Source organism: Lynx canadensis, chromosome F2 (genome assembly GCF_007474595.2).
Source record: "Lynx canadensis isolate LIC74 chromosome F2, mLynCan4.pri.v2, whole genome shotgun sequence".
In the NCBI taxonomy this organism is placed as follows: Eukaryota; Metazoa; Chordata; class Mammalia; order Carnivora; family Felidae; genus Lynx; species Lynx canadensis.
Genome location: NC_044320.2, coordinates 37276233 through 37299048, shown reverse-complemented (window position 1 = coordinate 37299048; position 22816 = coordinate 37276233). Strand labels below are relative to the sequence as shown.

Sequence of the window (22816 nt, the reverse complement as noted above, 5' to 3'; positions counted from 1 at the left end):
GACTTTCTAAGGCACACGAATAATGAGAGAATTTGTCTCCAGTAGACCTCCTTGCAAGAAATGATAAAGAAGTTCTTCTGAGAGAAGGAAAATGATAATAGGGTCAGAAACTTGGATCTACATAAAGAAGGGAAAGCATTAGAGAAGGAATAAGTGAAAACAAAATAGTATTTTATTTTTCTTATTCTTAATTGACCTTAACAGAAAACGGTTTAAAACAATAATAGCAAGAAAGTGCATTCAGTTTTATAGCATATGGGTAAATGAAATGACTGGCACAAAGTGATAAAGGACAGGAGAGAGGAAGTAGACATGCTTGTTATAAGGCACCTGCAACTACCCATGAAGTGGGGACAGAGTTTACTTGAAAGCAGGCTTTTATTAGTTGTAAATGTGTATTGCAAATTCTACAGCAACCTATAATAAAATTATAAAGGAAGTATAATTGACATGCTAAGAGAGGAGCGAAAATGGAATCATGTAAAATGCTCAATTAAAACCAAGAAAAAGGGGTGCCTAGGTGGCATCAGTCGGTTAAGCATCTGACTTCACCTCAGGTCATGATCTTGCGGTTCATAATTCCAGCCCCGCATCAGGCTCTGTGCTGACAGCTCAGAGCTTGGATCCGGCTTCAGATTTGTGTCTCCCTCTCTCTCTGCCTCTCCCCTGCTTGTGCTCTGTCTTTCAAAATAAATAAAATATTAAAAAAAAAAAACAAGAGAAGGCAGAAAAAAGAGAGAAACACTGAAAAGAGAAGAAAGAAAAGAAAAAAAGAAAAGAGAAAAGAAAAGAAAAGAAAAGAAAAGAAAAGAAAAAGAAAGAAAACAAGTGCAATGCATAGAAAACAGTTAGTTTACAAACTTCACAGCCACTATGGGGTGTGGAGCAGGGTGGAAATAGATAAAACCACAGGGTTCCAATGCTGTAACACGTACTCAACCACTGCTTTAGAAGACAGTTTTTCTGATGCCTACCTGATGCTTTCCTCCTTTACAATGTGTAACTCTGCAAGATCAGGAATAGCAATTCCACCTTGAAAAATACTATCTGGGACTGTGTGAAAGTAGAAGTTCAATGCTTCTATCCGGTAAATCCAAGTCATAGTCTTTGGAGCTTCTGAGTCCTAAGCCTACCATCTGTGAGTTTCATTCTCCCTGGTCATTTCTGAAACCTTCTCCTTTCTCTCTGGGGAAGAGGACAGGAGGGTGTATGTCGGGGCTCTCGCTGATGAAGTGTAACTTGAGTTAATAAGAGGGATTTACCTTTTAAAGCTCTTCTCTTTTACCCTAACAGTTCACCTCAAGAGTGACCTGTGGAACACTATATCAGTATCACCGAGGATGTCTGTTAAAGAGGGAGATTCATGGGTTCTGCCCAAGAGCTACTGAATCAGACTCTCAGAGAGTGAGCCTAGGAATCTGCACTGCTGGCAAATGTCACAAGTGATCCTTATGCACACTGAAGTCTACATCTGAGAACCACTGCTTTAATATATGGCTCCTTTAGAGAGTTCGGGATAGGAATAAGGTTTGGAAGTCACTTCACTTTATGTTTTGGGCCAATTTATTACTAGGAATATTTGCCCCTAACCACTTGCTGAACATGTCTGCTAACCAAATAGAGTAAATGCTCAAAGAATATTTATTGAAAGATTATTTGAGGAGCATAACATGATACTTTCTTAAGTTCTGTGATGAGCAAAAAATTTTGATTCTTCTAACCTAGATAGAAGTCATTTTATTCTAAATGAGTTTTTAAAAATTTTATGGTCTTTTTTGTAATGTGTACAGAATAGCTGTCACTTTAAAACTATAAGAGTACAACATGCCAAACTTTATTTAGATGGTAGGCTTGCTCTATGCAGGCCATCAAAAAAATAATAACTTGAGCTTCCATATCAGTTAAATTTGGTCTAGAGCATTCCTGCAAAAGAAAAATAATGGTTGAAAACATAAGTAGCTATGGAAAATGTAAATCTAAATAAACAAAGAATTGTAATAAGGTTAAAAAAAAATGAACAGATATGTCAACAAACCCTAATGTTGAGGGCACTTATAAGGATGGCCTAAGAGGTTGGGGAATTGGCAGAAGGGTACAGCGCTAGGGTAAAACAAAAGAGAAAAAAGATAAGCAGACAGAGAACATAAAGGCCTGCTCATCAAACCCTTCCAAGAACAGAAAACCAAAATCCACAAAAAGGATTTTCGGAAACAAAAAATCAAGCAGTAAGACAGAAGATAAGAGAAACGGGACTTTTACTGGGTTCTTCAAGTACTGAGTCCATGGGGCACACATACACTACATTATACTTCTATACCATTTTGTAAAGGCATTGGTAACCTCTAACGTTAGTATCCAGTCAAAATTATATAATCCCATCAGCATCTGCAAGAAAGAAGGACCTGGCTTGATTTTCAGTTCTTTATTTTTAGTTCTTTCTTACATTCCCAACGTGGGGAAATGGAGCTTGGAAAAACTCAGCTTGGGAAAACTTGGGAGACTGAGCTAGAGACTATTCTTCCATTGTTCTTTGTACAAGAAGAGATAAGGAGTGAATAGAAGCAATAAGTGATCATTCCCTAGAAGCTTTCCTTTTCAGGAGACTGCCACTTAGAGGGCAGGCGAGGTGATCGCTCCTACTGTCAATTTGTTAGCAGGGTGTCTGTGTGTGTGTGTGTGTGTGTGTGTGGCGTGTGCATGCTTTGCATGTGTGCAACTGCATATGTGCATGAGTGTGTATGTTACAGGGACATGAATGGTACTGCACAACGTTCAGTCTGACTTACCTTGCCATCTAGCAGCAGCAGATTATACACCGACATGAGTACTGTCACTCTGAAATGGGATAGAGAGTTAGGTTCCAAGCAGAGGAGAAAAAAACACAGAAAGAGAGAGAACACAAAACCGCGTGCACACACATGCACACACATACACTGAAATTCTCCAAACTTGTGGGTCGAGCAGCTGGGAGGGAGTCGGTCTTCCTCCCTTCCTGCTCTCTCTTTGCTGAACAGCCAAATGAGAGACTGAAACTCTAACAAGGAAGAAAGAACTGCCAACAGTCACTGAAAACTCACTCTGGTGTTGTAGGAAGATACGGTCTTTTCAAAGACACAGCTGAAGCAGCAGACTTAAAATTTGTAAAAGATGGTGTAGCTGCACAAAATAAGAGAAATAAGGGAAAGCTGTGAAGTGATCATCAGCAAAGTCCTCTAGAGTTAATCTGTGATATAAAGGTTAACAAAGAAGTTCTGTAAGCAGAAAGGAAAAATTACCTGTAAATAACTTTTTTTCCAGTTCTTCTTGAATTTTAAGAAGAATCCTCTCCTGTTCTAAGGCTTCTATGTACTTGGAGTAGCACCAGGTTGGCTAGAAAGACAGCTTTCAAAGTTAATTTTGGGAATGTTTGTCCCAGGAAATAAACTGAAGGTAAGATGGCCTATATAAGCCTCTTCATTTAAACCTTTATTGAAGTATAATAAACTTCAATAACAGATCATTGAATAGGACAATTCAATGATGTGTCTAGAACTATATGAGTTATAACTATTCTCAGTGAATCAATGTTGCAAAGGATTTATGGAGTTCTTGACAGCTATTCATGCACCTATATATATATATATTTAATTTGATTGTGAATTTAGGTGCTCAAGAGAGATCCAAGTTTTTTTGAGGGGGGTAGTTTTGCATTTGTATTAATTACAATTCTTAAATGTGCAAAATCTATCAGAAACAAATGCACATACAGAGAATCCACACTTGCAAAATGGCACAGTATTATCACTGTACCAATTGCTAGAGTAATTCAACATGTATCTCTTCAATAGCAACAACAATAATAATTTACATTTAGGAAATGCCTTTGGTTTCCAAAAGCTTTTTAGTTTCTTACGAACTCTTGAGATATATGACAGGAGATTGTCATCATACCATTCCTTTTTCTCACACTTTTCTCCTTTTAACAGACAAGGAAACAGGCTCAAAAGCAAATTCAGGGATTTTTTTTCAGGCTCCCAGGTAACACTGACTTGTAAGTGACATTGAAAATTAGAAGCTTGTTATCTCTAGTTCCACATTTCACCCTTTTTTATATACCACGTTTCTGAAATTTAATGCTAGTCATTTGCTAATAAATGTTTTTCCCAATGGCATTATTACATATCATACACTTTAGAGGTTACCTTTTCAATATATGGTGTCACAAAATTGACATTCCCCTTTTCTCAATAATAGCTTTATAGTCTATCAGTTATCTTTATTGAGCGGCTGAATTTATTTGACATTCTTAAATGCCAAAAAGATTGTTTCTTGAGCTAGAATCCTCTTAAGATGCAAACACAAGTCATTAAAAATGGACATGACTTATGAAATTTCAGGGACGTGATATTAATGTACAAATGTAAATATAAACATAAAAATTGTAAATGTATTCATTGATGGTCATGTACTGGCCAATTTTATGAGCACTTCAAAGAATTAAGAAATTTGAGATTAAGGCTTTGACATTTTTCTTTCTTTTTTTTAAACCCAAGAATATGTCAACCAAGTGTATTCTGTCTTGTTCCCTATCTGCCTTATTCTCTTTTTCAATAAGCTAGTCATTTCAACTGCTGCCACTTAAATCTTCTTCATGTGTATAAAAAAGTATTTTCTTTTATTATATTGTCCAGGATCAGCTGAAATTTTAATAGTCTCTGAAGGCTCAAGGGAATTCCCTTCCAATCTCTCCTAGAATAATTTTACCCTCATTTTCAAACAAGCACAACTCTACTACTGGACAATAACTGAGTTACTGCATTCTACTATCCAATGTTTAAAGAAGTGGTATCTGTGACACCCGTACAGCTTACCTGTCGACCATATGCTTGCAGGCCGAAAACTGGGGTCACTGGGTAAAGCAGCTGTTTTGATAGCAGATCCTGAAGAACTTGCATATTGTTTGCTTCCATCCTGTAATTATATTAAGTTATTAAAAAAGGGGGGGGTAAAACTCTACTAGTATAAACTTACAGCTAAGGAGTCATAACATTAGATGAAAAAATATCTTCTAATGAGTACCACACTCGAGGTCTCATCAAGTCAGTGTTACTAATTTGACATCATTTATGAACTCTTTACATTTATTTCCTACTAATATAAAAATATTTAAAAATGAGTGATAATGGGGCGCCTGCGTGGCGCAGTCGGTTAAGCGTCCGACTTCAGCCAGGTCACGATCTCGCGGTCTGTGAGTTCGAGCCCCGCGTCGGGCTCTGGGCTGATGGCTCAGAGCCTGGAGCCTGTTTCCGATTCTGTGTCCTCCCTCTCTCGCTGCCCCTCGCCCGTATCATGCTCTCTCTCTGTCCCAAAAATAAATAAACGTTAAAAATGAGTGATAAACTATGAAGTGGTATGTAAAAATTGCCACCCAATTCTGGCATCTAGGAAAAACCATTGTAAACCTTTTCATAAACATCCATCCAAGCTTCTCACTAGGGAAAGACATAGATATAACCTGTAATTTTAGTATTTATATTTTATTACATAAATTTCATACAAATGGAATCACACTGTATGTGTTTTTTGAAATCTGCTTTTTCATGCAAATTGTTGTGAAAATATTTCTAGTGGAAATGTAAGGGGAGGGTCTAGTGTCATTCACCAGTATGCCTACAATTCAATATATAGTATACACCTGAATATGTGGATAATGAAATGTATAAATGCATCATCAATGAATTAACTGTTCTAAGCACTCAATCTTGAGTGATAAAAAAAAATCAACTATATCATCACTTCAACAGGTAAATAATAGTCTAGTAAAGGTATGTATCACAGATAATTTAATCAATGCCTGCTACTGGGAACTTAAGCTATTCAATTTTTTTTTTTTTATGATTATAAATGATGCTAGTTGATGACAGAACTCTCCAAGAAATCCAGTCATGAATCAGAGGAAGACTATAACATAGGCACCCAAAATTAATTAAATATTCCTATATAAACATTTGTATACATAAAATAATACTCCAAATCATAAATGCAGAAACTTGGGCCAAAAATAGACCAAAAATATAAAAAGTAAAATGAGTTTACTGAATTTAAAAGAAGACTGAAGAAAAAAAGACAAAAATCTCTGAAAAATGAAGCTATAAGGTACCCAAGGGAGAAAAAATTTGATTGAATAGAGAGATAGGTAGGGGATTTATACACATATTATTTATATACACTTTCTGACCCATACACATGCATACACATGGTATATAATATGTATATGTATCATATATATGTATCAAAAAGTTTAAATATACACATATATACACACATATGATATGCATATAAATCTGCCCCCCCCCCAAAAAAAAAACCACTTAGCAAAGACATAAGCCTACAGACTCAGGAATCTGAGCAATCCTCAGACAGAATAAGTACAAAGAAATCCACACGAGACATATCATAATCAAATTCTGAAAGCCAAAGACAAAGAAAAAATCTTGAAGGCGTAAGTAAGAAACAATACCTTACCTATAGGGAAAGGACAGAAGAAAATAATAATCTTGGAATATCAGGAAGGAAGAAAAATGGGAACAGCAAAAGTATGGGTTAATATAATAGCCTTTTCCTCCCTCCTTGAGTTTCCTAATTTAATGTTTAATGGTTGAAGCAAAAATTATAAAATGTCAGAGTTTCATTTTCTGTTTTATTCTTATGATGGCTTTATATGGATATCATCTGCCATTTTCTGCTCACTTTGAAATGTCTTATATTTTCCTCAACCATCAATATACCGATGTGGTTCGCAGTATATGCTGAGGAAATATTTAAAATAACTATAAAACAAGAGATGGAAAAAGACTTAAAAGTGGGGGGTGGTTAGTTTCTAGACTCTAGTCAAACTGGGAAAAATGTTAACACCAATAGACTGGGAAAAGTTACGTATCTATAATGTAGTATCTAAAGCAACCACTAAAATATCTAAACAAAGATACACCAAATAAAAGTCTAAGAAATATACAAGTAATCCACAAGAATGCAAGACAAAGGAAACAGAAAATAATGAAAAATAGAGGGAAAAATCAAAACAAGAAAAAAATGGCAGGCATATTAAAAACCATAATAAAGACAAAGAGACTAAACACACCAAATAAAAGACAGAAATTGGCAGAATAGATTTAAAAAACACCACCGTGGCCCAACTATATGCTGTTTATAGGAAACTTAATTGAAATACAATGATATAGAAAGTAAAGGAATGAAAAAAGATACACCATACAAACATCAGAACAGAGGAGGTTGGTTTTTGCAGCTTTGGAGAAGTTTGGCAGTTTTTGAGAACCTCCACAGTCCTCTACATTGTTTATGACACCATATATATGTATAAAACACTATCTTTAAAAAGAGCTGGAAGAATATATCCCAAGTTTAATGGTGCTCTTCGGGATGGGGAGGGTAATGGAACTCAGAGCTGGGGTTAAGAGAGTTTGCTCTTTCTGCAGTATTTACTCTTTCTACAATATTTTAACTAGGGGAAAAAATGAGGCAAAATGTTAGCAGTGTTTGTCATCATATTACTTTTGTATTTTTTGATACCTTCTAAATTTCTTTAAAAAAATAGAATAGGTATAAGCTTGCAAGTAAATAAAATACATTAGTCATGAGCAGTTAGCCTTTTTCAATTCAAAGAAAGTAGATAAATATAAAGAGACAGACAGATGAATGGTTGAATAAATGGACAGATTGACAGACAAATAGGCAGGCTGGGCAATTTATAATTCATATTTATAAATTTTGTGGTCAATGTATCAGTTTGTTATTGTAATATTGAAAATGCTTTCCCATGAGTACATAACATTTTTTTCATTCATTCATTTTTGTTTTCGTTCCTGATTTACTCAATAAACACTGCTTAATAATTGAGCCTGTGCTGGACACTGGTCTAAGCGCTATGATACACAGATGCACAAGACAAATACTATCCTTGGGAATCTCAGTCCAGTGAGAATGACAGATGCAAAAACCTATTCATGAGACAATATAAAGCATTCTCCAAGAGAGGTAGGAATGTTACTACAGTGGATGTGAACTGCTTGTGCGACCTAGGAGGGTAAAGAAAGCTTTCACATGGAAGAGGTGACATTTGAGATGTATTTTGAGAAATTCAAAACAAAGTCTGAAACCTCTGGCTAAAGGCTTAAAAGCCACTAAAATCTGTATTCTATAATGTCTCTGTATTTTCCCCAGCCTGAATTCTTCTGCAAATTCATACACACCACATACCTTTTATTTTTTTTTTTATTTTTTATTTTTTCACACCACATACCTTTTAAAGTCTGACTCAACTCAAAATGAGTCTTGTCTTACCTTTGCAAATTTCTCGTCTTCTGTGACTGCCAATTTTTTTTCTTATTATATTCTTGTCTTCTCTCTAAAAACACTCATAATTTTTTCATCAGTTAAGTTCTTCCTAAACTCGCAAAACTGAGGCCAAAATTTAAATAGAACCCCAAAAATTGTCATCTGTATAAAAAACAAAGTATGTCTCAGATTACAATTTTACACAAATGTACCAATTTAAACTCTAATTCACCATAATAATGGATTAACTATTCTATCTTTAATATACAGCGTGTTTCCTCCAACTTACTGTCTCCAGACATCTTGGCATAGTTTAGCTCAGCACATGCTTATCATCAATGTTTTTTACTACCAATGAGAAGTCTTTCTTTAAAAATAAAACCATATACTTAAAAGTTACTTTATTCTTTATGTTTCCCTAACCAATTGATTGTATTAATAAAGAATCCATTAGGTCTTTTTTAAATAAGAAATTTATGTTTTCTTTTAAAACATACACTAGTTGATCTGCCACACACTCTGCTGTTTTATGCAAGTATTCCAAATATTCAGTCCATCAAGAGGAACGCCTCTGTGCCCCCTTTTTCTTTCTTTTAGAGAAAGGAAATACCTCTGGAAAAGCTCTTAAACAAAGCCGCAGATCTAAAAATAAATCTTGAGTAACTTTTAAATGATATAATCTCTTTTATGTGAGAGCAAGAAAAGTAACATTTAAAAAGCAGGGTGGTATCCCGGACAAAGGCTTTCTATGAGGACACTCCACATTAAGTGATTAATTGTGATATTTATAGAGATAAGAATTGTTGCTCAAAGTCCCATGCCAAGTATTTCCATTAGTTCCAGAGGCATATATTACTTCCAAGAAGGTAGGACCTGCCACATCAGATCAAGTCCAACATCTTGTTACTAGGAATGGCCTTTACCTAATGCCCTAGAGAAAACTGAACCATCCCATTAGGCTCCAAGCCAACTCTTCAGAGGAAAAGAGGAATTTATAAAAAGTAAGTGCTGCAGTGATCAATAGAGTCCTCAACTGGCTGGTATATTTCATTACTCCTCTTTTCTGTACATGAATATTATTAGTAATTCTAAAATTTTTTATTCCTTTTAAAATACAGTTTTATCATTTAATTCTGTAGCCTCTTGGCATTGTGATCACAAAAGCTAGAGATACTTTCTTTGATGAAATGTAGGCTTTAAACCAAATTTCATTTACATTTACCTGCTATATCTTTATTTAAGTAATCCCCTGATCTAATGTCAAGGGATCGTGGTAGTTTCTATATGAACTTCTTAAACAAATACCTCTCTTCCTTCTCTATTTACCAACTATTGACCCTACTTCTCAGTTATCTATCCAAAACCTGAGTCATTCCCTGCTCTCAAATACATTTATTTCCATCTAGAAAGTCTTCCAGCAAACGTCATTGAATTAGAACACAATTTTTCAATGGCAGACATAAAACGACTCTACTCCTAAAAGCTGCAATTAAGATTTTAAGTTAATAACATATGTGTTAGTCACAAAAATTACTCTGTACCACGAGAACCTCAAAAGATAATCAAACTGTAGGTAGGAAAATGTTGTAATAAATATAGAGCTACTTTGCTCACTGGCAGTAGATGGGCAATGACTTTAGTATGAGTTAAAAGGGCCAGTGAAAATTTGGTTGAGTGAAGAAAACTTCAAAGTTATTAGGGGTGCCGGTGGGGGATAGGAAAAGGTCACACTGCTAACAATATTAGAACAGGCAATAGGCTTTTTTATCTACTATGCAGCCCTTTCAGTTAACTTTGCTCTCATTTCCAATTTGATTTTACTCCTTTCTGTCACAATAGATCACTTCTCATGTCAATCATCCATGAGTTCAAGTATGTTATTGAGCGCCTATTCTGTGCTAGGCATTTGGGCCACAAGGATAAATAAGAAACATGCCTTGCCCTCAAACACCTTACAATCAGATGGGAAAGTCAGCATAAAAATAGTCATTTTCAGTTTTGTGCGATAAACAGAAACCTATGCAGGATGTTACAGAAGCACAAGGGAGAGAAGATGATAACACAAAAAACTCAGGAGGGAAGAGAATAAGGCTCCTTTGTAGAACCAGAGATATTTCAGCAAGACTGGTGGGTGAGGGCAGGGAGTGGTAAGAGATGTGCAACCAGACCTCTGGTTTGCACACCTGGGTAGAAGGTGATGCTATTCCCTGAGCTTCCTTAGGAAACGCAGGAGGAATAATCAGTTTGGTGGGGTGAGGACTCTATAGAAAGATTCTCTTATTTTCTGATGCTCTAAAGTCCACATTTAAATTATGTCTAGGACTCTATTTTAGGAAATCAAGTAGAATGCATAAACTAGAGGACTCCAGTACAGTTTGCTGGCTTCAATCCCTAGACAGTATGGCAAAACCAACCAATATAAGCAGTTCCAGACATGCACTTGCAAACTCAAGGTCTTTGATGTAGATGGGCAAGCCCTGGCCTGGTTATCCAGAGACCTAGGCTAGGCTAAGTGATCTCTAAGATCTTTTCACAAACATACTACGATTCTGGCACCATGTTTTCTCTATTTCTCTTTAGCACTTCCTCAATCATTCATCTGTATTTTCACCTATTTTAATGCATAATTTGGATTATGAGTCCATTTCAGTTCCTCAGAGGACTTAGAACACAGCTGGCTCACAAATGAATGTTAAGGAATAATGGCCTTTTTTCCATGCTCAAGGGCAATCATATCCTAAATCTCTGGTTCATATCACTTAAATCATGACATGGCCTTCCCTATTACCCCTATTATAATTTATTTTTCTTAATCATTTTTCAAGAACAACATCACTAAAAGGCTTTTAAAAATGCAAATAAATTATGTCCACCAAATCACTGTTTTCTATTATTTATCTTAAAAAGAAGTAACTTGAGCAGGTTAACAGGCATGATTTTCTTTTCATGAGCTTGTGTACTTTATGTTGGTTAGGTACTTAAATCTCCTCTCACTTATTTTATGAGCTATGTGAATATTCCAATCTTTAAAAATACACAAATCTTGGGACACACATATTTTACACATATTTGTGGTAGCAGATTTTCTAAAGGAAACATGAATGGTGGGAAAGGAAGGAGGAATTGGCTGGAGTTTTATAAGCTAAAAACAAAAATGATAATCATAGAAAGTCAAGGATAGTATTTAAATAATTATATTTGCTGTTTATTATCAACAAAATAGTAAGTTATTAGTTTCTTATGTTCTGTGGAATACGCAAATATTTTTTCATTAAATAGAAGTAATCTCAGTTAAGGAAGGAAGGTCGTAACCCTGTCAAATATGAATAATGCAAAATCTTTAAAAGAATATCTAGATTGTTAATGTATTTTAAAATACGCTTAACTGCATGCCCTGATCTCTTACCTGTGCCTCTCTAAATACATAGGGTCCTAACTCCTTCCTGTGTTCAATAATCTTCTGGGCTTGCTCTATTGGAATGTCAATTTGTAAAGCTGGTGGAATACTAGAATTAATAAAGCAGTTGATAATAGTCATGATCTTCTTGTGAATGATGGACTCATCACAATGAGAATGGCACAAGTCCTGAACAAGGAGGAAAGAGAGAACAGTATATAATTAACGCATTCCTAGAACACTTTGTAGAATTGTGGCAATACATCTTCCAGTAATACATAGATTTTAACTTCAGATCAAGAGGACATGAGGACATGTGAAAGCTATCTTTCTATAAAACGGTATCTTCTATTTCTCTTGGGTTTGAGGAACCTAAGACGTTGATGCATACATCGTACATAAATACAGGTTTCATTTACCCTTGAGTGCTTCTACTCCTAGGTAAAGGAACAGCTTCAAAGTCTACTTTGACTCATTCAGCAAATTTATATTGGGTGCCTACTATGTACCAGCTGAGCCCCAAGATAGTATCTGCCTTTAAAGGCTCAATCTTACTGGAGGAGAAGCAAGAGAACACATTACTTCAATATGAGTTAGCTAATAAGTACTACAGTAGAGGTGTACACAGGATCCTAGGAGAACACTGAAAACGGGTACCTAACTCAATCTGCAGGTGGATGTAAACGCTTTCCCAACCAAAACTGCTTCAACACCAAGGTGACTTAGGCTCGAAAGGGCAATATAATTGCAAATGGCATATTGGATTAAGGGTTAGTATCCAAAATCTAGAAAAAACTTATCAAACTCAACACCCAAGAAAACAAATAATCCAGTGAAGAAATGAAAAACATGAACCGGGGGCGCCTGGGTGGCGCAGTCGGTTAAGCGTCCGACTTCAGCTCAGGTCACGATCTCGCGGTCCGTGAGTTTGAGCCCCGCGTCGGGCTCTGGGCTGATGGCTCAGAGCCTGGAGCCTGTTTCCGATTCTGTGTCTCCCTCTCTCTCTGCCCCTCCCCCGTTCATGCTCTGTCTCTCTCTGTCTCAAAAATAAATAAACGTTAAAAAAAAAAAAAAAGAAAAACATGAATGGACACTTTTCCAAAAAAAGACCTCCAGATGGCTAATAGACACATGAAAAGATGCTCAACATCACTCATCGTCAGGGAACTACAAATCAAAACCACAATGAGAGACCACCTCATGCCTGTCAGGATGGCTAAAGTTAACAACCTAGGAAACAACAGAAGTTGGCAAGGATGTGGAGAAAGGGGAACCCTTTTGCACTGCTGGTGGGAATGCAAAGTGGTGCAGCCACTCTGGAAAACAGTATGGAGGTTCCTCAAAAAATTAAAAATAGAAACTACCCTATGATTCAGCAATGGCACTACTAGGTACTTATCCAAAGGATACAAAAATGCTGATTCAAAGGGGCACATGTGCCCCGATGCTTACAGCAGTGCTATCTATCATCAGTAGCCAAACTATCTGTCAACTAATGAATGGATAAAGAAGATATTTTACACACACACACACACACACACACACACACATACAGGAATACCACTTGGCAATCAAAAGTATGAAATCTTGCCATTTGCCACAACGTGGATAGAACTAGAGTGTATTATGCTAAGCTAAATAAGTCAGAAAAAGACAAATACCATATGATTTCACTCATATGTGGAATGTAAGAAACACAACAGATGAACATTGGGGAAGGGAAGGAAAAATAAGATAAAAACAGAGAGGGAGGCAAACCATTAAGAGACTCTTAAATACAGAGGACAAATTGAGGGTTGCTGGAGGGGTGTGGGGTAGGGGGATGGGCTAAATGGGTGATGGGTATTAAGGAGGGCATTTGCTGGGATGAGCACTGGGTGTTACATGTAAGTAATGCATCACTAAATTCTATTCCCGAAATCGTTATTACACTATATGTTAACTAACTTGAATTTAAATAAAAATAAATATAATTAATTAATTAAAATAAATTTAAAAAAATTTTAAAGCAAAAAGGGCAATATAAGCAGGATGTTGGCAGTGACAGGTGCGCCACTAGGTATCTTTTAGTATTTATACTTTTATAGTTAGCCTATTAAATTATCTTCCTTATACCCAAAGAACTCAAAAATAGGGACCATACATTTAAAAGGCCCAGTTTTATGTGACAAATACAGGGCTATCATTTTTTAAAATAAAGAGGTAGCTTAGCTTGAGTTTATGGCATTTCTTTGTCAAAGACATTGTTCTCCAAATCACAAGAAAGCAGACAAATTTGGAAACTTGTAATTCTAGGCCAGAAATGAGCTAACACTTATTAAGTACTCACTGTATGATGGGCATTGTAATCACTATCTTATGGGCACTATTAAAGAAAGAAGAATTTAAGTGCTGGCCATATAAAATCCTACATAAGTTATATGTGGAAAAAGCTTGATATAAATGTTACATTAAGACAACAGTTAGCATTTTTAACTCAATTTAGAACCCCCCCTCAGAAAATGCCTATTTATACAACATATGTTAGATGTGTTACCAAATGTGTATTTTTTCCCATTACTAGTGAGATTATCATATATAAATATTTGGTAAGCCTCATTTATAATTATGGAATATAAGGCTTGTGAAATAACAAGTTTTTGGAGTTTTCATTTTGAGGGTGAAGGGACAAAAATCAGAATTGATTTTTTTTTCTAATTGTTCTGCCCTACTATGCCATTAGCTCAGTTAACGTTACCTATCATTAAGGTCCCAGTTTATTTTTATTTTTTTAAATGTTTATTTATTTTTGAGAGAGAGAAAGCAGGGGAGGGGCAGAGAGAAAGGGGGAGAGAGGATCCAAAGCGGGCTGTGCACTAACAGCAGCATAAGGGCTCAGTTTAAACAGAGTTTCCTCTGGAAGGCTTTTGGTGACTCCCTCAGTTCAGGAGAGATGTCTATCTTAGGTACTCCCATTACCCCCTGAGCTTCCATCACCACTGCCCTAGTCACAGTCTTACAACTGCCTTGTCTATCGCTCATCTGTCCCTCCCATGACAGTGTAAGCTCTAAGAGGGAAGACTATTTTGATGATGGTTGCATCCTCAGGATTTTTCGTGGCCCTTGGTAGATGTTCAAAAAGTATTTGCTGGATGAATATACTCTTCCAGTTTTTTTCTATGGACACACACATACACATACACACACACACACACATACATGTACACACACACTTTAGATTAAAGTATGGTGTTTTATAGTAACTAGGTTTTTTAAAAAAAAATATCCTTTCCCATCATTGATTGTTCTCCTACAGCATGATTTTTAATGGCTGCAGAGTATCTAGGTTCTTCCCAAATATTCACAATTCAGAACAGTGTTTAAGAACACTGATTAATCATTGTTCTGAATTGCGAAAATATGGAAAGAACCCAGATCTTTATCTCTTAGCATATTACCACAATCTTTGCTGGGGGCAGGGAACATAACTTAGTGGTTAAGGGCATAAACTTTAGCAATAGAATGCCTTCGTTCAAACTCAAGCTCTACCACTTAATTAGCTGCGTGATGTCAGGAGTTTCTTAACCCTTCTGTGCCTCAGCTTCTTCATCTATTAAATGGCAAGAATAACAGTTTTGACCTACTAGGATTCTTATAAAGAATAAATTAGTTGTTACATGAAAAGAATTAAGATAACATGTGCCAGATAGCAAGCACTTAATAAGAGTAAGCTAGAGGCGCAGGAAGATGGCGGCGTAGGAGGACGCTGGGCTCACCGCGCGTCCTGCTGATCACTTAGATTCCACCTACACCTGCCTAAATAACCCAGAAAACCGCCAGAGGATTAGCAGAACGGAGTCACCGGACCCAAGTGCAGACGAGAGGCCCACGGAAGAGGGTAGGAAGGGCGGCGAGGCGGTGCGCGCTCCACGGACTGGCGGGAGGGAGCCGGGGCGGAGGGGCGGCTCGCCAGCCAAGCAGAGCCCTCGAGTCCGGCTTGCAAAAGCGGAGGGGCCTGACGGACTGTGTTTCAACAGCAAGCGCGACTTAGCGTCTGGGAGGTCATAAGTTAACAGCTCTGCTCGGAAAGCGGGAAGGCTGGAGGACAAAGGGAGGGTGAGCTGCGGAGCCCCCGGACGACAGAGCTCAGTTTGGCGGGGAACAAAGGCGCTCGCCAGCGCCATCTCCCCCGCCCATCCCCCAGCCAAAATCCCAAAGGGAACCGGTTCCGGCCAGGGAAATTGCTCGCTCCGCGCAAACACCCAACTCTGTGCTTCTGCGGAGCCAAACCTCCGGCAGCGGATCTGACTCCCTCCGGCTGCCACAGGGCCCCTCCTGAAGTGGATCACCTAAGGAGAAGCGAGCTAAGCCTGCCCCCCCTCCCGCCGTGCACCTTGCCTTCCCACCCCAGCTAATACGCCAGATCCCCAGCATCACAAGCCTGGCAGTGTGCAAGTAGCCCAGACGGGCCACGCCACCCCACAGTGAATCCCACCCCTAGGAGAGGGGAAGAGAAGGCACACACCAGTCTGACTGTGGCCCCAGCGGTGGGCTGGGGGCAGACATCAGGTCTGACTGCGGCCCCACCCACCAACTCCAGTTATACACCACAGCACAGGGGAAGTGCCCTGCAGGTCCTCACCACACCAGGGACTATCCAAAATGACCAAGCGGAAGAATCCCCCTCAGAAGAATCTCCAGGAAATAACAACAGCTAATGAGCTGATCAAAAAGGATTTAAATAATATAACAGAAAGTGAATTTAGAATAATAGTCATAAAATTAATCGCTGGGCTGGAAAACAGTATACAGGACAGCAGAGAATCTCTTGCTACAGAGATCAAGGGACTAAGGAACAGTCACGAGGAGCTGAAAAACGCTTTAAAGGAAATGCAAAACAAAATGCAAACCACCACAGCTCGGATGGAAGAGGCAGAGGAGAGAATAGGTGAACTAGAAGATAAAGTTATGGAAAAAGAGGAAGCTGAGAAAAAGAGAGATAAAAAAATCCAGGAGTATGAGGGGAAAATTAGAGAACTAAGTGATACACTAAAAAGAAATAATATACGCATAATTGGTATTCCAGAGGAGGAAGAGAGAGGGAAAGGTGCTGAAGGGGTACTTGAAGAAATAATAGCTGAGAACTTCCCTGAACTGGGGAAGGAAAAAGGCATTGAAATCCAAGAGGCACAGAGAACTCCCTTCAGACGTAACTTGAATCGATCTTCTGCACGACATATCATAGTGAAACTGGCAAAATACAAGGATAAAGAGAAAATTCTGAAAGCAGCAAGGGGTAAACGTGCCCTCACATATAAAGGGAGACCTATAAGACTCCTGACGGATCTCTCTTTTGAAACTTGGCAGGCCAGAAAGAATTGGCACGAGATTTTCAGGGTGCTAGACAGCAAAAATATGCAGCCGAGAATCCTTTATCCAGCAAGTCTGTCATTTAGAATAGAAGGAGAGATAAAGGTCTTCCCAAACAAACAAAAACTGAAGGAATTTGTCACCACTAAACCAGCCCTACAAGAGATCCTAAGGGGGACCCTGTGAGACAAAGTACCAGAGACATCACTACAAGCATAAAACATACAGACATCACAATGACTCTAAACCCGTATCTTTCTATAATAACACTGAATGTAAACGGATTAAATGTGCCAACCAAAAGACATAGGGTATCAGAATGGATAAAAAAACAAGACCCATCTATTTGCTGTCTACAAGAGACTCATTTTAGACCTGAGGACACCTTTAGATTCAGAGTGAGGGGATGGAGAACTATTTATCATGCTACTGGAAGCCAAAAGAAAGCTGGAGTAGCCATACTTATATCAGACAAACTAGACTTTAAATTAAAGGCTGTAACAAGAGATGAAGAAGGACATTATATAATAGTTACAGGGTCTATCCATCAGGAAGAGCTAACAATTATAAATGTCTATGCGCCGAATACCGGAGCCCCCAAGTATATAAAACAATTACTCATAAACAGAAGCAACCTTATTGATAAGAATGTGGTAATTGCAGGGGACTTTAACACCCCACTTACAGAAATGGATAGATCATCTAGACACACAGTCAATAAAGAAACAAGGGCCCTGAATGAGACATTGGATCAGATGGACTTGACAGATATATTTAGAACTCTGCATCCCAAAGCAACAGAATATACTTTCTTCTCGAGTGCACATGGAACATTCTCCAAGATAGATCATATACTGGGTCACAAAACAGCCCTTCATGAGTTTACAAGAATTGAAATTATACCATGCATACTTTCAGACCACAATGCTATGAAGCTTGAAATCAACCACAGGAAAAAGTCTGGAAAACCTCCAAAAGCGTGGAGGTTAAAGAACACCCTACTAACGAATGAGTGGGTCAACCAGGCAATTAGAGAAGAAATCAAAAAATATATGGAAACAAACGAAAATGAAAATACAACAATCCAAACGCTTTGGGACGCAGCGAAGGCAGTCCTGAGAGGAAAATACATTGCAATCCAGGCCTATCTCAAGAAACAAGAAAATCCCAAATACAAAATCTAACAGCACACCTAAAGGAAATAGAAGCAGAACAGCAAAGGCAGCCTAAACCCAGCAGAAGAAGAGAAATAATAAAGATCAGAGCAGAAATAAACAATATAGAATCTAAAAAAACTGTAGAGCAGATCAACGAAACCAAGAGTTGGTTTTTTGAAAAAATAAACAAAATTGACAAACCTCTAGCCAGGCTTCTCAAAAAGAAAAGGGAGATGACCCAAATAGATAAAATCATGAATGAAAATGGAATTATTACAACCAATCCCTCAGAGATACAAACAATTATCAGGGAATACTATGAAAAATTATATGCCAACAAATTGGACAACCTGGAAGAAATGGACACATTCCTGAACACCCACACTCTTCCAAAACTCAATCAGGAGGAAATAGAAAGCTTGAACAGACCCATAACCAGCGAAGAAATTGAATCGGTTATCAAAAATCTCCCAACAAATAAGAGTCTAGGACCAGATGGCTTCCCAGGGGAGTTCTACCAGACATTTAAAGCAGAGATAATACCTATCCTTCTCAAGCTATTCCAAGAAATAGAAAGGGAAGGAAAACTTCCAGACTCCTTCTATGAAGCCAGTATTACTTTGATTCCTAAACCAGACAGAGACCCAGTAAAAAAAGAGAACTACAGGCCAATATCCCTGATGAATATGGATGCAAAAATTCTCAATAAGATACTAGCAAATCGAATTCAACAGCATATAAAAAGAATTATTCACCATGATCAAGTGGGATTCATTCCTGGGATGCAGGGCTGGTTCAACATTCGCAAATCAATCAACGTGATACATCACATTAACAAAAAAAAAAGAGAAGAACCATATGATCCTGTCAATCGATGCAGAAAAGGCCTTTGACAAAATCCAGCACCCTTTCTTAATAAAAACCCTTGAGAAAGTCGGGATAGAAGGAACATACTTAAAGATCATAAAAGCCATTTATGAAAAGCCCACAGCTAACATCATCCTCAACGGGGAAAAACTGAGAGCTTTTTCCCTGAGATCAGGAACACGACAGGGATGCCCACTCTCACCGCTGTTGTTTAACATAGTGCTGGAAGTTCTAGCATCAGCAATCAGACAACAAAAGGAAATCAAAGGCATCAAAATTGGCAAAGATGAAGTCAAGCTTTCGCTTTTTGCAGATGACATGATATTATACATGGAAAATCCGATAGACTCCACCAAAAGTCTGCTAGAACTGATACATGAATTCAGCAAAGTAGCAGGATACAAAATCAATGTCCAGAAATCAGTTGCATTCTTATACACTAACAATGAAGCAACAGAAAGACAAATAAAGAAAATGATCCCATTCACAATTGCACCAAGAAGCATAAAATACCTAGGAATAAATCTAACCAAAGATGTAAAGGATCTGTATGCTGAAAACTATAGAAAGCTTATGAAGGTAATTGAAGAAGACTTAAAGAAATGGAAAGACATTCCCTGCTCATGGATTGGAAAAATAAATATTGTCAAAATGTCAATACTACCCAAAGCTATCTACACATTCAATGCAATCCCAATCAAAATTGCACCAGCATTCTTCTCGAAATTAGAACAAGCAATCCTAAAATTCATATGGAACCACAAAAGGCCCCGAATAGCCAAAGGAATTTTGAAGAAGAAGACCAAAGCAGGAGGCATCACAATCCCAGACTTTAGCCTCTACTACAAAGCTGTCATCATCAAGACAGCATGGTATTGGCACAAAAACAGACACACAGACCAATGGAATAGAATAGAAACCCCAGAACTAGACCCACAAACGTATGGCCAACTAATCTTTGACAAAGCAGGAAAGAACATCCAATGGAAAAAAGACAGCCTCTTTAACAAATGGTGCTGGGAGAACTGGACAGCAACATGCAGAAGGTTGAAACTAGACCACTTTCTCACACCATTTACAAAAATAAACTCAAAATGGATAAAGGACCTAAATGTGAGACAGGAAACCATCAGAACCTTAGAGGAGAAAGCAGGAAAAGACCTCTCTGACCTCAGCCGTAGCAATCTCTTACTCGACACATCCCCAAAGGCAAGGGAATTAAAAGCAAAAGTGAATTACTGGGACCTTATGAAGATAAAAAGCTTCTGCACAGCAAAGGAAACAACCAACAAAACTAAAAGGCAACCAACGGAATGGGAAAAGATATTTGCAAATGACATATCGGACAAAGGGCTAGTATCTAAAATCTATAAAGAGCTCACCAAACTCCACACCCGAAAAACAAATAACCCAGTGAAGAAATGGGCAGAAAACATGAATAGACACTTCTCTAAAGAAGACATCCAGATGGCCAACAGGCACATGAAAAGATGTTCAGCGTCGCTCCTTATCAGGGAAATACAAATCAAAACCACACTCAGGTATCACCTCACGCCAGTCAGAGTGGCCAAAATGAACAAATCAGGAGACTATAGATGCTGGAGAGGATGTGGAGAAACGGGAACCCTCTTGCACTGTTGGTGGGAATGCAAATTGGTGCAGCCGCTCTGGAAAGCAGTGTGGAGGTTCCTCAGAAAATTAAAAATAGACCTACCCTATGACCCAGCAATAGCACTGCTAGGAATTTATCCAAGGGATACAGGAGTACTGATGCATAGGGGCACTTGTACCCCAATGTTCATAGCAGCACTCTCAACAATAGCCAAATTATGGAAAGAGCCTAAATGTCCATCAACTGATGAATGGATAAAGAAATTGTGGTATATATACACAATGGAGTACTATGTGGCAATGAGAAAAAATGAAATATGGCCCTTTGTAGCAACGTGGATGGAACTGGAGAGTGTAATGCTAAGTGAAATAAGCCATACAGAGAAAGACAGATACCATATGGTTTCACTCTTATGTGGATCCTGAGAAACTTAACAGGAACCCATCGGGGAGGGGAAGGAAAAAAAATAAAAAAGAGGTTAGAGTGGGAGAGAGCCAAAGCATAAGAGACTGTTAAAAACTGAGAACAAACTGAGGGTTGATGGGGGGTGGGAGGGAGGGGAGGGTGGGTGATGGGTATTGAGGAGGGCACCTTTTGGGATGAGCACTGGGTGTTGTATGGAAACCAATTTGTCAATAAATTTCATAAAAAAAAAAAAATAAGAGTAAGCTATATAAAAGTGAGTTCAGTAAGATTTTGCCAGGTGTAAAGCTTTCCACCTAACAAATTCTCTCAAGACCCAATTCAAATATTATCGCTTCTGCTAAGATTTGCTTGACCTACTACCCTCCCTGCATCATTCCCTCTCGGCGCCAAAACTATACCTAGTTAGAACATGGATCATAATCAATACTCTTTCATGTTATTTGTTTTCATGGATGTCCCCCTCCTTGAGGGAAAGCAATGTATTGTATTTACTTTTTATTCCTACTATTTAGCTTAATGGCTGGCATACTAGGTACTTAATAAATGCTTACTGAATGAACAAATTCCCTCCTATAGCATGATTTTTAATAGCTACCTAGAACTGTATGTCCTTCATTCTATACCACAAAAAAAGATATTTAAATGAAGACCAAGGACAGCTTTGAAGAAGAAGCGGTCACACAACTAAGGGTTGACTCTATGAGTGTGGTTTCTTAAAATGCCTTTCTTGCAAAGTTTATTGTATTACCTCTGTCCTAGCAGGGTTGGGCTTATTCATATTCTTATTAGCTTAAAAATAATTCTGCCCACTCACAATAGCTGCCTTTTCTGGAAAACAGGCTCTACCTCCTAATTAAAAAAAATTATTTTAATATTGCTTATCTTGTGACAGACTTTGAAAAAACTTATCTCAAAATATTTTTTTCTGAGAAAATTTCTAAGGTGAGAAGAGTACAAAAACTGTTCATAACAGAAAAGGGTAGAAAAGAGTTTCACGGAATGTTGGAGAAAGTTTGGAGATAGACTTTATTGAGAAATTGCTAACTATATAGAATATAAATGCTGCAGAATATTTGTATTACATAATTCATACTTAGATGATAAGACCAATTGAAAGTATTATCCTCTTGAATTCCAGTTTTATTTTTATTCTCTACTTTTATAAAGGGATAAAATAGGCTACTTGCCCAGAAATGAATCTGTTACCCAGGGGAGCATTTAGGCAGAGTCTGGATGCCTCCTCTTAAGTATTTCTAAACAACACTCCTATATTCAAGTCTAGATTAAATACCTAGAAAGTCCTTTCCTTTCTTTAATGCAATGATTCAATATGATTTCAATGAACACTTAAACCTAAAAAACAAGTGCCTAACCACTTGTTCTTTGACTTATTTGTTTTTGTTTTGTTTAGAATGTGGCCATTCTTTTTTTTTTTTTTTTAATTTTTTTTTTCAACGTTTATTTATTTTTGGGACAGAGAGAGACAGAGCATGAACGGGGGAGGGGCAGAGAGAGAGGGAGACACAGAATCGGAAACAGGCTCCAGGCTCCGAGCCATCAGCCCAGAGCCTGACGCGGGGCTCGAACTCACGGACCGCGAGATCGTGACCTGGCTGAAGTCGGACGCTTAACCGACTGCGCCACCCAGGCGTCCCCATTCTTTCTTATTTATTT

General features: G+C 37.9%; 1 protein-coding gene across 1 annotated transcript in view; it reads right to left on the bottom strand.

The window, feature by feature from the left end:
- Window positions 1-834: 834 nt before the first annotated feature.
- The window catches only part of RGS22 (regulator of G protein signaling 22), a 144392-nt gene continuing 122410 nt past the window's right edge, over window positions 835-22816 (bottom strand). The window contains 8 exon segments of the mRNA XM_030304390.2: window positions 835-1923; window positions 2787-2835; window positions 3078-3156; window positions 3276-3369; window positions 4851-4883; window positions 4885-4950; window positions 8341-8496; window positions 11741-11920. Of these exon segments, the coding sequence (XP_030160250.2) occupies window positions 1810-1923; window positions 2787-2835; window positions 3078-3156; window positions 3276-3369; window positions 4851-4883; window positions 4885-4950; window positions 8341-8496; window positions 11741-11920 (771 nt within the window). The 3' untranslated portion in view covers window positions 835-1809.